Below are 16,039 nucleotides of genomic sequence, written 5' to 3'. Positions count from 1 at the left end.
GGTCAGGAGAGGTCTGCCACACCATGTGGTCTCCTCCGGGGCAGGCGGGAATCGAACTCATGCGGAAGTGGCTTCAGCTTCTCAATGCAGTGCTTTAACCCGCTGCACCACCAGGGAGGGCCCCCAAATATCTTTTAACTAAATTTGAACTCCACAGCTAAAATTCCAGGTCTTTAGTCTTCTGGTCTCAAACAACTACACCAAGCATGCAGATACTGGCAGCCAATGCACATTATATGTGTTCCCCCGACACACTGTCGTTTGTGCATTTCCCTACCCAGTTTGTAGTAAAAGTTTGCTTCATTTTCTCCACTACTTTGTCAGCATCTACAGCGGGGAGGCTATCAAGTTTATCCTGTAAAAACCGGTGCCAAACACCAGAACAATTGAATAATCTCATGTACAAAAAAAGTAAAAACCTCACTCACCTCCAAGAAACTCTTCTCTAAGGCCACACGGATGTTGGTCTCTATGCTGGTGCGTTTCTTCCTCCTACGGTTCAAGCCCTCAACTCCCATCCCTGGAGAATTCAGGGCACTTGGGCTGGAGAGAGCTGAATCAGATGAGAGGTTCTCTGTAAGAAAGAAAAAATACAAAAATCAAATTAGCTGAGCATCAATCGTGCATATAATATATATCTGAACATCATCAATAACAACAAACCTGACCAACATATTTTAAGATACAAGTGGGCATGGAAAGATTTTTACAACCTTCATTAAAATAGTGTTCCCTACCATGGATCTTTCTACGGCTCTGACATTCTTTGCCTCAGGAAGGTTGGCTATACTATGACTGCTACTTTTTGATCTGTTCCCAAGAAAAAAGTTCACTGGTCCTCCCCCTTTAGATTGAGCTCTTCTACTTCTGAATTCTGTTCTATGTTTTGGCTTTGTTTCTTTCTTTATTAGTTCTAGGGACAAAAGGAAGAATGCTTCTAGAAAATTACTGAACATTCAATATTTATCTTGCAAATGTTATTTTACTGGTATAATTTAGGGAAATTCCCACCCACACCCCTCAAACAAATCAAGAATGAAATACATCTAAATTATTTAAAGTTAATACAGAGTTTTGGTATTTATTGGTTTGGTGGGCATTACGAAGACCTGATTTTTGTTCACATGTACATTGTCTAGGGAATCTCTATTATTCTTATAGCTTTTAATGAGTCTATGACTCAAAATTCAAATTTTCTAAAGATAACCGCCACATAAAATATGTAAGTTACAACTGGCTGTCCAATTTTTTATGTATGAAATATGTGGTCATTCTTAAAAAAAGAAAAAACAGAAATGTTATCAGGAAAAAGTTTATGATAATTCACTGAGGATGAATGAATAAACTTGTTTTTCAAGTTTCTTTAAAATATATGAGCCTTAACCTTTTTCTCTAACTGCCCATGACCTGTCCAAGTCAAGAAATATTCTGGAACTAAAAATTACTAATGATATATTACTATAATTACTACACCATTTAAATGAATTTAGTGCTCAACTTATATAGACATAACTTATATTGCTCCTCCCATATTAATGAGCTTTAAGATTCTGTAGTACCAATAATGCAGTAACAAATATAAACTCCAACTTCTACAGCAATCCCTTGTAAAACTCCGACGGACAATAAGGAAATTTCTTACATATTCACTGACCTGCATCATTTAGCCACTTCTCCAAAAGTGGCTTTAACTTGCACATATTCTTAAAGCTGAGGTTCAAGGCTTCAAAGCGAGAGATGGTAGTTTGGCTGAAGTCATTTCCATACAGTTTACCCATAGCGAGCCCAACATCGCCCTGCACAGTAAGACAGAGCAGAGACGGGAGAAGAAAAGTAGAGATCTCACTAATGTTTACAGACTTCTTTCTAGGGTATCATTCTAATTACTTCTCTAACCCCTCCCCCCCCCCAAATCTTTCTATTTACTGGGCCCTCCATCCCTAAACTAGACATGGGATTCCAATGAGGACTAATAATGAGGCCTTGATCATGACAACATTAAAAACTGCCCTGCATGCTCTCGTTCTCCTTTTTTTTTTTTTCCTTTTAAAGATTTATTTATTTGTACATACAGAACTGGGTACAGGCCAGAGATGCGGAAGGTGAGAAGATTCACCAGAGACAGAGTGGGGAGCAGAACAGGCAGATCAACGAGGTACACTGCCGAGGGGAGCAACGGCCGGTCAGGAGAGGTCTGCCGCGCCATGTGGTCACCTCCAGGGCAGGCGGGGATCGAACTCATGCGGAAGCAGCTTTAGATTCTCAGTGCTGTGCTTTAACCCACTGCGCCACCAGGGAGGGCCCCGTTCTCCATTTTTTAATCTATTTTTGTTGCCTTTATGTAAGAATCTAGCTATCAAATATTTTTACTAAGTCTCAAAGATAGTGCTGATATTCTAACAAATATCTTCATTGATGCAAGTAAAGTGATTTAAGAAATCTTTGAAAATCAGTTTACATACATCACCTATAGGACTAATAGATGTAACTGTCTAGCTAACCTTAAGCATTTCTGAGCAAACCAAACTTCCCATAAATCACTTTGAAATCTAGAAATGATTCTTAGTTTTTTGTTTTTTTTCTTTTTGTTTCTAGTGAAGTATTTCTGGAGCAGTGGAAAAATCTATTTTTTATTCTTAGTTTGGAATTCAAAGTTTTACCAAAAGATAGGTATTCTAAAAGACTACTTTTGTAACTATTACAGCAGAAGAAATTCACAGTAGAGAGGGTTGACCCATTTTGTAAACCCTTTATGGGCACTGGCAAGTTGGTAACCTTACAGCAATAGAACAATGCTCCTCTGAATATATCACAAAAGATTCCCTTTCGATAAGCCTATAATCTTTTGAAATGTATACAGTGCTTTTCTTCTAGCTGAATCTCTCTAGTTAAAGCTGAAAGAAAAAAAGCCATCTCTTAATAGTTATTTTATATACAAGTTACACAAGTTCCGAGTTTAAATGAATCACTTTCTCATTTCAATGTGGTTGGTTGTAGGGCAGAGAGGTAACATTTCTCATCAAAAGTATCATATGGGTAATTCTACTACTCTGAGTTAGACAACCCTTAACTATCCTGAAAACACTCATTTTAAATAGGGATTATCCCAGTCCTTTGATTTTCCACCTGGTACTTCACCTTTAGGATACTATATTTTAATTAGCACATTCATTAGGTGGCTGCCAGGGGAAGGAAAATTTTATATATTTCACCTTTACGATACTATATTTTAATTAGCACATTCATTAGGTGGCTGCCAGGGGAAGGAAAGTTTTATATATTTCATTTTTTTTTTCCTGGTAAGCAACTTCTGATAAAAAGTTTAACAGAGAATAGCTGTTGGCACTACTAAGACAAAAAACGGTATAGAGAATACCTGAACTTCAGTTATCAATAGCCTATGCATTTTCATAGGAAAACCACCATCTACAGGTGACAATTTAAATTTAGCTACTTCAAATTAAATATATAAAAAATTCAGTTCTTCAGCACCTTTCAAGTCCTCCATAGCCCCATGTAGGCGATGGCTAAAACACTAGCCAGCAAAGATATAGAATGCTCCCTCATAACAGTTTTGTTGACAGTTCTGAGCAGCTGTCTCTAATGAGAATAAAGTGTACTGCTTGCTGACTTCCTCCCAATTACAGAAGTGAGAGAATCCGCTCAGTGTGAGAGGGCATACATGCGACATCACACATCACTCAATCCACAAACACTCACTAGGTGCCTGCAATATCAGTCACTAGCATGCTTTTGTTTGTCACATATATTTACATGATGGGCACTGTGTTTAAGACAATAGCTTTCTAAAAAACAGGAGCCAATTAAACTTGTAATTCTTTGGGCAGAAAGATTAGCGGTAGCAGTCAGATGGCAATAAATATTTTCTGACACTGTGTCTGCACTATTTGATAAGAACTTTTTACAAAGTTCTGTAATATCTTCCTATACAAAGCAACAGTACAAACAAAAATAAAATACCTGTTTAAAAATCACTTCATTATAAGGATAAAAACCAATGCATAAAGTTGGTGGCTGGAAATAAAAAACTATAGCATCAACTAAAACTATTGCTATAAATAAAAACTAAAATTTAGAATACAATTTTACTTTATATTTATTTGACTAAAAAGTAACAGGCCACTCAGGTAAATAATTTTCATTAATTTGATATATACGTGGTTTAGTGCTATTGTAATTCACAACCATCTTGGGTTCCAGCTCACAAAAGTAAATATTTTAAGTAGTTGATTGACACATAATCTGGCCTATATAATATCCTTTGACATGTTTTAAAGCAAAAGGAAAAAAGGAATAATGATTGGCATTAGGAAACATCCTAGCATATCACTTAGGCAACAATCTCCTAGGGAACTTACGAGCATGCTACACTGATAGCCTCAAACTTGAACCACTGCTAAATATGCCAACCTTGGATTTATTTAAGATCAATATGTCCCTAACAATCTAGCTGTACTGTTAGCTTTCTTTTTAAAAAATAAGCCAGATCATTTAGATGCTAAACAGTGATAAATCTTTCCAACTTGAAATCGGTTTTTTACAAATGAAACTCTTCACAAATATAAGGGCATTTTCTCTATAACCATATCTGATTAAAAAATCATTTTATGGTACAACAGATAATTAGTTTCCTTGAACAAAAATAAATTACCAAAAATAAAATGACAGTGAGGAAAGTAAAGAAGGCATAATGCATTTATCTTTTTAAAAACCCACAGAACACAGGTAGGGAGGCTATCTCCAGTTTTTGATCTACCAGAGTAAGTAGTGCATCACTTTACTTTCAACCCAAAATAATACAGATAATATTTAAGCTGTGGTTTAAATATTCAATGGAAAGAAGATATCACTCCCCTGCCCCATTTCATAAACATACCCAATCTAATCTGTATTTCAGTAAACTTTTCTACCTAATGAGCCAGTATCATTTTGCATAAATGTCATCAGTTTAATTCTTTTCCTGTTAATAGTACTGTTTGTGAGATTAATCAGAGAGTAAGTCAGTGGCAGTGCTTGAATCAAAATGCTATATACTCAGATGCCCATTTAAACTTACTCCATTTAAAAAGACCTCAGCTGGGTGACATTAAAAACAATAATGTGAATTTTCACCAAGTGGATTCTTAGTGTCCATTTGGACTTAATTGTGTGTGTGTGTGTGTGTGTGTGTGTGTGTGCGCCTGTCTGTCTATGGTTCCCCCTGTCTTGGGGTGGGAATGGGGTAAGTAGGGGTAGGACCATTTTAAACAAAATTTTCAAACTTTACCCTTTCAGCTACCACAGAAGACCCTGTCATCTTCACTCTCTCAAATGGACATATACAGCACTAAGAATCAGATGTTCCTCAAATAATGAAACTGTCGGTACAACTACATCATCCTCCAACCTGATTTTTTAAATTTTCAACATTATTAGTTTAATTATAATTTACAGAGGCCTGCGTTCTAAGAAAAGTCTTACGAATCTCAACCTCACATTGAATCACATATTTATAACAATATATAGTACATGTAGTAATTTAAACTTGTCAATGAAGGAGATGGCTAAGGAAGTGTTACAGTTTAAAACTAGTAAATGACGAGGAATACAGAGGGATACATAAAGGAAATTTAGATCCAGCTGAAGAGAGAAATCTCTAGGTTAAAGGTAGGTTCACCCTACCTGAGTGAATCCAAGTTTGATTCGTCTTTGTTTGAAGGTCTTGGCAAACTGCTCAAGCTCCTCAAGGTCACTGGGCTCTTCCAAGCTGGGAGTATCAATTCGCTTTGGTGTAGACTGGCTCTGTGGAAGTGTCTGAATTGGGGTTGCTGCTATTGTGCGTGTTGGGGTTGCTGGCTGCGAGAGAAGGAGCATACATAAGGGTATTCAACGTTATAACTGAAATATGCTGCAAGTAACAGTTTAAGGAAACAGTTATTCCTGGAGAACTAAGGAGATAATATAACAGGAGAAGGCATAAATGTGAAGCTATGTATACTATAATTAAAAGGTTCAATACATAAATCTGTAAAGAAAAAGTTGAATACAAAAAAAAAACCATGTTATACACAGGTGTGTGTTGTGTATGTCTGCATATATATACATATACACATTCGTGCTTTCAATAAATTAGTCTTCAAAAATCCACTTCATAAATATGTTACTATATTACAAGTCCCTCAATAGCAGGGAACCATACGTGTCTTGTTTATTACTATCATAGCCCCAACTATGAAACAAATATTATAAGATTATCAAAACCATCTTAAGGGGAAAAGCAAATCACCTACAGCTTCTTTGTGTATTTGTCCCAAGTTTTCTTTCACAGATCTATATTGATTTATTGCGCTGACAAATAGTATTCACAAACTTTTGTTCACAAATTCTAAGTAATTTTCAAATCTCTAATAACCAGTGTGTGTCCCAACAGGTCAGAATAATTTTTGTAAAATTAAGATTCTAAAAGGGCACAAAAATCAAAGAGAAAACTTTGTTTTATTAAGATATAACTGACATACAAATATACTGTAATGTTCAATGTCCACATCCTTTTTGAGTTTGAAGAAAAGTGTGCACCCAGGAATATAGCATCACTATATACATTCTAAAAGTTTCCTCCATTCCTCAGATCTGTAATTTAACATGTAACAGCAATTATATTAAACATAATTTTTAAAGGATTTTTGTAGTTAGTACTGTCTTTACTCTTTTTTCCTCTGGTGTTTTAGGGTTCATTCCCCAAAGCTGGCAGAAGCAATGATCATTAATTTATTTAATAATTCCTCCATTGTTAGACACTTTTTCATTTATGCTTTCACCAACATAGGTAATATCACAACAATAATAATAATAGAAAAAAACTTTGTGCATAGTTGTTTTCTTCACCTTTGTGATTCTGTAAGGTAAATTCACAAAGGATTTTCTATAACTAGAAAAGGAAAACCATAAACAATTTCATGGTTTTTGAGATACATCAATGCTGGTTCTCACTTTACAAGGCTCTCCACAAAATTTGAAATAGTAGTTTTTAACAGTATCTGGCTAATTCAGGGATTAAATGGTACTTGACTTTTGCTTTAATTTGTATCATTGTTACTCAAAGTAAAAATTTCCCCACGTGTCAAGTATTATGTCATTTCCTTTGGTGTGAATTGGATTTACATCCATAACCACTTAAGACAGTAACGATATCCTTTTTTTTTTTTAAAGAGCTCATTAAATGCTGTAGGTTAGGTTGTAACTATTATAGTAATGTAAATAATTTTCCCAATTTTTTTTATACACATACATTTAAAATTATCTTTTGGGTCAATTTGTTTGCCCTTTCTAATATCTTCTGTTGCATCAAATCTGAGAAACCTTTTACTTATTTCTAACTCTGATAAAATTCTTCTTAATATTCTGCTAAGCTGCTTCTAGGCATTTAAAAATATTTAGTTAAATCCAACTCAAGTTCATTTGGATGAATACAATCTTTCCTTTTTGTAAAAGAAAATATTAAATTTCCCTGTTGCAGAAACATCTGGTTTCCTCACAATTCCCGAACCCAGCCTCTGGAGTAGAACCTAGCCTCTGGAGTGTTGGCTGGGGAGGCACAGACCTGACTTTGCATCATACCTGCTCAATTGACCCTTCCTGTGGACAGAGTCCAGGAGAAAGATGACAGGTCAGGAATGCAGATCAAGTCTGAAGCTGTGAGTTTTCTTCTTTTAATTTTCATGGGTCATTTATCTTTAACTTTGACCTCATTAGTAATGTACTCTTTCCACTTAAACTAGCTGGCTCAGAAAACTACAACAGGCATAAAACAGCCGTACAATTAGGGTAACCTCCTCTGTCATCCTGCTTCAATGAAGTCAACAGAGCACACCTCTATGACATGAGGACATCGAAAAATCTCCAACCTGACCATCTTGGAGTAGCCCAGAACAGTGTCAACCATATCAGAATCCTTTGCAGCTGTACAGTGCCCAGGGGAACTGGTGGATAGGTAGAAGTGAGTCTCCAGTATCAGACTGTAACTTCTTCTCTGGGCTTTGTGGAGCCCCATTCTCTGATAATAAAGGACTAAGAACAGGTTGGGTACCTTTAGGTGGGGTGGTTACAGATATGTTACCCCAACTTCAGAAACCTCAGGTTGAACTGGGCCAGATCTAGAAATAGTAGAGTAGAATTCAGTGAGCAGGAGTCAGGATGAAGCTACCACAGCCCTGCCACTGTACACACAGCAAGTATCCCAGGAAGGAATCGCTAGTAGAGGCTCTTTTAAAAACTTCAACCTTAAGTTTATATGCAGCATATTCACAATTGAATGTACCATTTAAAAATATAGCATAATGTGTTTTGACAATTAGATATAGTGGTAACTGCTACAATTAAGATACACAACTTTTCCACTGCTTCCAAAAGTTCCCTTGTATTCTATGCTATCAAGTCCCAACCCCAATGCACAGTCCCTGGCAATCACTGGTAAGACTTCGGTCCCTGAAGTTCTGCCTGTTCTAAAATGCCATATAAACTGAACCATACAGAAGCAGTCTATTATGTTTGACCTCTTTCATTTATCAATGTTGCTGGAATGTAACATGAGCACATTTCTTTCTATCACTGAGTAGAATTCCACGATATGAATATGCCAAAATTTATGTTGCCAGTTCACTGCCTGATCTATGTTTACTTTATTTCCAATTTGGGGTGATTATTAACAAAATTATTATGAACATTAACATACAGGTCTGTATGTGGCCCTATGTTTTCATTTCCAGAAGTAAAATTCTTCATAAGATATATATATTTATGTATATATATATAACATATATTTAAATATATAGTTAAAATATACAAATATGTACATATATTTAACTATCAGCAACTGTCAAACTATTTTCCAAAGTGTCTATACCACTTTGTAACCCCTTTAGCAATTTGTGAGAACTTTAGGTGCTTTGTATTTGTGCCATCACTTGATATTAGTATAATCATTTTTAATTTTGTCTATTTAAATGGGTGTGTAGTAAGATCTATTTGTACTTCACTAATGCCCAATGATTTTGAGCATCTTCTCATATATTTGTTGAGCATATTTCACCAATACTTTGCATACAAACCTTTTTTAAAGAATCAGGTTGTCTTGTTATTGAGTTTAATGCATTCTTCATATATTCTGGATATTATTTTTTAAAATCAGACATGAGATTTAGAGATACTTTATTACAGTCTATAACTTTATTTTCTTAACACAAGCTTTTAATTTTTATTAAATTAAATTTGTTAAATTTTATGGGTAGTGATTTGTGTTCTCTTAAGAAATCATTATCTAGATGGCACATGGGTGATTTGGTGATGGGAAGCCCAAAGGGTTTACAAATGAAATGGGAAAATGCACAAAATGCTGTAAAAACAAGCTATTTTATATATATCCATATATATAGGAAATCATTACCTTAATTCAAGCACACAAAGATTTTGCCCTAAATTTTCTTCCAAATGTTTAGGTTTGCAACCCATTTAAAATTAATCTCTATTAAATGAAGTATAAAAATCAAGGTTCCTTTTATTTCTTTTGCCAGTGAATAACCAATTGCTTTAAAATCTCTTGTTGAAAGACTTTCTTTCTTACATTGGTAGCTTTGTGGAAAATTAGTTGGCCATATATATGTGGGTTTATTGGACTTTCTGTTCCATTTCTATCCATATATCAGTATCACACTGTCAACACTTTTGTAAATAATTCTTGATATCAGGCAGTCCTTCAATTTTATTATATACTAGAATATTAAGTATTCCCTCTATAATCTGACACAAATATTCTATAATTCCTACAATTCCATATAAATGTTACAAACACTAAGCAAATTTCTACAAACAAAAACCTGCTAGGAATTGACTGGGATTGTATTGAGTCTATAGGTCAATTTTGAGAACTTGTATTTTAACGACTTGCATTCCCATTAATCCTAATTAATCTCTTTTCATTTGAATCTTTTTAAATTTCACTCACTTTCAGCATAAAGGTTTTACAAATGTCTTCCTAAGTTTATTTATTAATTAAAGATTTATTTATGTATACAATAACCGGAGTCTAGGCCAAAGGTGGGGGAGTGGGGTGGGGGTATGGATAGAGTAGTGAGAGGATTCAGGAGATCGATCTACTGAAATACACTGCTGGGCAGCAGGAGAGCTCTGTTGCACCATGTGAGTTAGCTCCCTGGCCAGGAATCAAACTTAGGCCACAGTGGATGGCAATAGATTAATATCCCTGAGACTTTAAGCCCTGTACCACCAAAGAGGCCCCTGTTTTGTTAATTTATCTGAGTACTGCACTTTTCTTTGTAATTTCAACTCCCAAATGATCATTGTTTACAGAGATTTCTGTATATGGACTTTGTATTTTATATATCTAATAAGCTCACCTATTAATTTTTTTTGTAGATATCTTAGGACTTTCTATACAATCATGTCACCCACCAGTCTTTCTAATCTTTATGTGCCTTATTGCACTGCTAGGATTTTCAATACAATGGTGAATGGAAGTGGCAGCAATGGACACATAGCTTTGCTTTAGGAGTAAAGTATTTAGTCTTTATGAAGTTGGAACTATTTTCAGGTGCCATTTACCAGGCTGAGAAAGTTCCATTCCATTCCTTCTTTGCAAGAGCTTGTATAATAAAGATATTGAATTTGATCAAATTTAATAGTGGATTAGAATTAAGTAATAATTTCCATGATTACAAAATACTCTTCGTAAAAGAGTATAAAGCTGGAAAGGAGATTCAACATCAGCCATTTTTGTCACCTGCTTTATCGACAGAAAGGAAAGTGGAGGTCCAGAAACGTAAAATGACATGCTCAAAGTCACAATTAGATAAGAAGTTTAAAATCTCTAGATGCCTGGACTTGTACTTTTTGTACAATTAAACTCTGATAGAAATGAGATAAAACAACATCTGAACTTTGAGAGGAAAAAAAAACACAGAGTTCAGAGCTTCTTAGTGAGTGAGAGAGGACAAAGGGTATTTCTGATGGGTTTTAACTCAGGCTCATGTTTCTACTTTAAGGTATAGTTTCTACTGCCAACGATGGCAGAATGGGGGTTTAAATAGCCAGAACTTGTTACTTACTTGTACTAACACAGTTATTCTTGATGATTTTACATCAATTTGGTAGTACTACTCTATCAAGCTGGTAAGTCCAGCTTTGAACTCTGTCAGTTTTTGAAAATTTATATTAATTTTTGTAAAAAACTGAGGAAGATTTTGTTGTTTTTTAAATTAAATAAAGCCCAAAAGTACTTCAAAACAATAGGAAAGCAATCCCCATGTAAAAACACTGACCTGGGAGGTGAGGGTGATGCTTGGCTGCGACTGTAGGAGGTTGGCTTGGCTTTGCTGAGGTAGTTGCGTTAAAAGATTTTGCGCTTGCAGGAGACCTATAAAATAGAAATACATTATGCCCAAAAAAGAGACCAACGTGAATGAATGGCAAAATAAATAAATACAGTGAAGTGAAAATTTCCAAATGATCTCTAAGTTGCCTAAAAGTCAACCTTGTTAAGTACAATTTGAGCATGAAGATATGGAAAGTTAATTAAAATTGGTAATTCTTTAATGTGTAACCTAAATAACCATGGATTGGCCAATTCTTTTTCTTAGTAAAGCATGAATGAAAATGAAAAAGTATTCTAAATGGAAGCAGCTTGAAATTCCCCAGGAGCTCAATTTCTTTACCCAGAATTCATCAGAAACTGCAATTGCATACAAAACCAGAAAATTCTCTACCCTAAGAGCAGCCACCCTGAAGAGGAATATCTATTTACATAACAAAAGGTATCAGAAAAGCATGATCAAGAAAAAAAAGGTCAAAAAAAAACAGAAATAGTGAGGCAATGGTAGAGATGCCCCAATGTTTCCCTGCATTAGTGTCTTGATAGTTTCTGACACTCTTAGATTGATTCCATTATTACAAACATGATTGACCTTTATTGTTTGATATAGAAATGACAGCTATACTTTAAAAGACCTCAAAGATTTTTTTAATAGTTACATTTGCATAACATTTTAATCAAACACCCTTCTCAAATTTTAAAGGAAAATTAATGATTGAATAAGCATATGCTTTTGATGTCTACTCACATTCTTCAAATATATTTCCACTAAAAACTATCAAAACAGTTTATCCAATTTATGTTCAGAATATTGAAGGACTTCACTTAAATGTTTGGCCAAACTCTTGATTCCTCTATAAAGTAGTAAGTAGAGGAAAGGCAATGAAAAACGACTTTCAATAATGTGGTATTAAAAGTGTAATATAGATATTGGGTTAAAGTTAAATAAAACAATTGTTTTCATAGGCAGTTTCAGGAGCTGAAGTGTGGGTCACATCTGGCAACTGTGGCACCACAGACACACTCTGGGGGTGCTCACCCTGCTGGCCCTGGGGTGTCTGCGAGATGATAAACTGCGCTGGTTGCAAGTTGGTAGTCGGATGCACCAACACAAACTGCTGCAGGTTGAGATTCTGCTGTTGAAGTTGTTGCAGTTGTTGCAGATCCTTAAAAAGTAGAATTAAAACGTGAACTGGAGATGATGGAATAGAAGCTAACTTAATAATAAGTTTCCCAGATGACAAAAGTCTGTCATAGTCAAGTAGTCAGTATTTTATATTTTCAAAGAAAGTGTGCACCGTAGGTACGTTTTAAAGTATGTGAAGTAAACCGGCGCCACAGCAGGAACTCATTATTTTGTGGGAATAATTTGTGGCATGATTTACAGTGAGCCCAATTTTTAACAGTTATTAAACTCTCTTAGAACAAATGGTTACAGCTGAGTTGGTTTTTACATTTAGAGAGCAGTATCAGTTCTGAAAAATCAAGTGAATTAAAACACCGGTTGAATTTTTAGATATTTGATTTTTCTTGTTAAAGTTGGGGACACTATATCTGAATTCCCATCAATAAATGAGTAAATCTATGATGATTCATAAAATCTGACACCAATTGAGGAAACAGTAATTTTTTTTTTTAAAAAAGCTACCATACAAAAATCTGGTTCCCTAGCATATCACAGTAATACTATCCTAGTAGAATGTCAACATGGGGTCTCACAGCATAGGCACTAAAAACATTTATTCAATGATGAAGTAGTCAAAATAAAAATATCATCTTGATAACAAACAAAGATTTGTCTAACATCTACCCCTTACATTTATAGTTACCTGGGTTGTTTTAATGTCTAGCCAAACTCTAGCTACAATGTAAGCCTATTACTGAGTCTGCTTTGTGGGGTAAAGATAATTGTCTGGTTCTAAATTCAAAAGAACTCCTCATCTATTTTACTGATATGATAATATACACCTTTTTTTTTTCTCCTGGAGATAAAGTACTTCATTTATCTTTCCTCTCTGTAGTATATGTGCCTCTTAAATGAATTGGTATTATGTCTGGATGCTTTAACCTAAATGTGAAAACTGAAACTAGACAACATTCTAATGCAGTTCTTCACAAAGCTAATCACTCTGCAGTGGAGAGATGACTCGCTGTCTCTCTCACACATGGGTGGCAATGTTCACTGCAGAGCACATGAAAGAACCCATGCCTGCTGTAATTAGCTAATTAAAATAAATACAGTAATCCCCTGCTTCAGAAATATGCCAGCTAATTATACAAGTATTGTCACTTAACATAAACAGGCAGCTATTTAAAGAATCAGTTATGTGTTTATAACATTAATTCAAATAAGCAAACAAATGTATTATTTCTAGTTCAGCGGTTGGGAAGCCTAACTCTCATTTTATTGACCAAAAGTCCCCTGGGCCTCATGGCCTACACTAACAATCAGAAAGTGACCATGACCATGAGGAAAATCTGCCTCCCATCCTGCGAGGTGGGCACTCACCTGTGCAATCTGTATGGGCTGAGACAGGGGGATTTGCGTCATGGGCGTGGCGGCGGAGGCTGAGATGGTGGCCCCAGCAGCACTGTGCTGCTGGCTGGCAGAATGCTGTTGCACAGCAGCAGCCAGCAGCTGTGCCTGTGCCTGAGCCTGCTGCAGGAGCAACTGCTGCTGGGCTGGCGTCAAAGTCAGCTGAAGAAAATTAGGACAATCAGACAGGGTTGAAGGAGAAGAGCTAGCTCCTAGTGCAAGGCTAGAGCTTTGAAGTTAGTAACACAAAGTGGTATTAGACCTTAACTGCTGACTTCAGAAGGTCAGCATGAAAACATTCATCAGTGGTCACACTATCACTATTAGCAGAATATCTGAATTACAATAGTGGCCCTCACTTTGGACTTAAATATCATTCAAGCTTGGCCAGGGCTTTAGGGTTCAGGCAAAAAATAATTAACTAGTAAGCAAAAAAAAAAAAAAAAAAACAAAACAAACAAACAAAAAAAAAACCTACCACACAAAAAACGAATCAATGCTGACAGGATATGAAAAGAAATTTACACCCTACAGAACAGCAAGTGAATATACTCAGATGAATGAGGAACAAGGATGCTGGATCTGACCACAGAAAGAACTGATAAGGCCCAGCTGCTTCCCATTAGCATGAATTCCTGCCATATTCCATCATTTCCATTATGTCCTAAGATATGACTGAAGAATATGAGCTTCATTTTGTTTCTTTTCCAAGTCTCCCGATAGCCCCCTCCCAGCACAATCTTTTCTGTTATTAAAAGCCTTCGCCTCTGCAACTTTACATCCCTTTTTCAACACACTATCTCTGTGAAACAGGTGGTGACAGACACCCACTTTACATGCAAATGAATCCCTAATGCCCAGGTTTAATAGAAGATCCAGCTACAAGAACCTGGTATCCTGAGTGTCTCTTACTATTGTACACTTGTCACCAAAAACAAAGTCCAAAGACTAAGACAGGAAATGTATTTAGAACATTTAAACTTGTTTTCATACTGCAACTTATTTCAAACCCACATCAAAGTAATACGTGTTTTCTACCTTCCTTTTGGTAACCTGCTCTGATCAAAGAAGGAATCAGTAATATTCTGAAGTACATGTACAGTCACCTACTGACCGAGGGCATAACCCTTTTTCAAAAAAGGTCCTACACAATTTGTGCATTAGAAACATAAGCATCAAAATCAAACCAGTCAAAAGGGCAACACCCTTCAAGATATATATTTATAAATATTTTATACAACACATAAACATATATTAATCCCTGGTGTGATTTTGTAAGCAATTCTGCAACAATTCTGGAGTCTTCTACTGTTAAAACAGAAATGAAATAAAATTCTTTGTGGGTTAATGTGCTATAAATTGAATAACAAGTAACTCTTCCTTATTACTCCCCAATCATCCCTGTCAACAAAAAGATAGACAAATTTTCAAAAGTGGAAAAACATTTTGAATAACTGTCTTAAAACAGAGAGAACTGGAAAGTTAAAAGACTAACCTACTCACATAGGTTAAGTTATTACCAATAAAAATAAATGAATACTATAGAATACTATGTGCCTAGCACTGCCCTATGGCTATCTATACATGTTATTATGCTTGATCACCATAATGATACTGTGAGATAGCATTATTAACATCTCCATTTAACTGAAGGAAAATTGAGGCGATACAATAAATTATAGCACCAAAACACAAAACCATCATAGAATATTACACAGTAACTTAATGAAATTTTTTTTTCTTTTGCAGGTACTAATCCAGTCTTTAACTTCTATTCTGCATTGATGTCATAACTCCAAACTGACAACTTACAATTTTTTCAGTAGAGAGATCTCCACCATAGGAGAATGGCTTCACTAAAGATGAAACAACAATTAAGATGTGGATTTAAACAAATCCTTAGTTTATCTGCAGTGGTAATAAAAGGTAACCTGACAACCTATGATGAAGATACAACTCCTTTTTCAGAGCTGCTTGTGGTGTAAGAGGTTCCTTAAAGACAGAATAGTACCAGGCAGAGCCAAGTTACTGCCTGTTATTCTATACAGTTCTAATCAAATTCTGGCCAATGACAGTTTTGACACTGAGAAAGTGTATTACAATTCTCTCAGTGAAGACTT

At 35.5% G+C, this 16,039-nt stretch overlaps 1 protein-coding gene across 1 annotated transcript in view; it reads right to left on the bottom strand.

Annotated features, from left to right (window-relative positions):
* Positions 1 to 16,039, bottom strand: part of POU2F1 (POU class 2 homeobox 1) — a 139,873-nt gene that overhangs the window by 15,864 nt on the left and 107,970 nt on the right. Inside the window, exons 7-12 of the mRNA XM_004688445.2 lie at positions 13,893 to 14,081; positions 12,423 to 12,549; positions 11,334 to 11,428; positions 5,683 to 5,856; positions 1,655 to 1,796; positions 429 to 574 (exon numbers count right to left, since the gene is read on the bottom strand). Coding sequence (XP_004688502.1) covers positions 429 to 574; positions 1,655 to 1,796; positions 5,683 to 5,856; positions 11,334 to 11,428; positions 12,423 to 12,549; positions 13,893 to 14,081 — 873 coding nt within the window. The remainder of the gene's footprint in view (positions 1 to 428; positions 575 to 1,654; positions 1,797 to 5,682; positions 5,857 to 11,333; positions 11,429 to 12,422; positions 12,550 to 13,892; positions 14,082 to 16,039) is intronic.

This window comes from Condylura cristata, unplaced genomic scaffold (assembly GCF_000260355.1).
Source record: "Condylura cristata isolate star-nosed mole 26May11 unplaced genomic scaffold, ConCri1.0 scaffold00024, whole genome shotgun sequence".
Classification (NCBI taxonomy): Eukaryota; Metazoa; Chordata; class Mammalia; order Eulipotyphla; family Talpidae; genus Condylura; species Condylura cristata.
The sequence above is the reverse complement of the archived record's forward strand: the minus strand, read 5'-3'. Positions and strand labels throughout refer to the sequence as shown.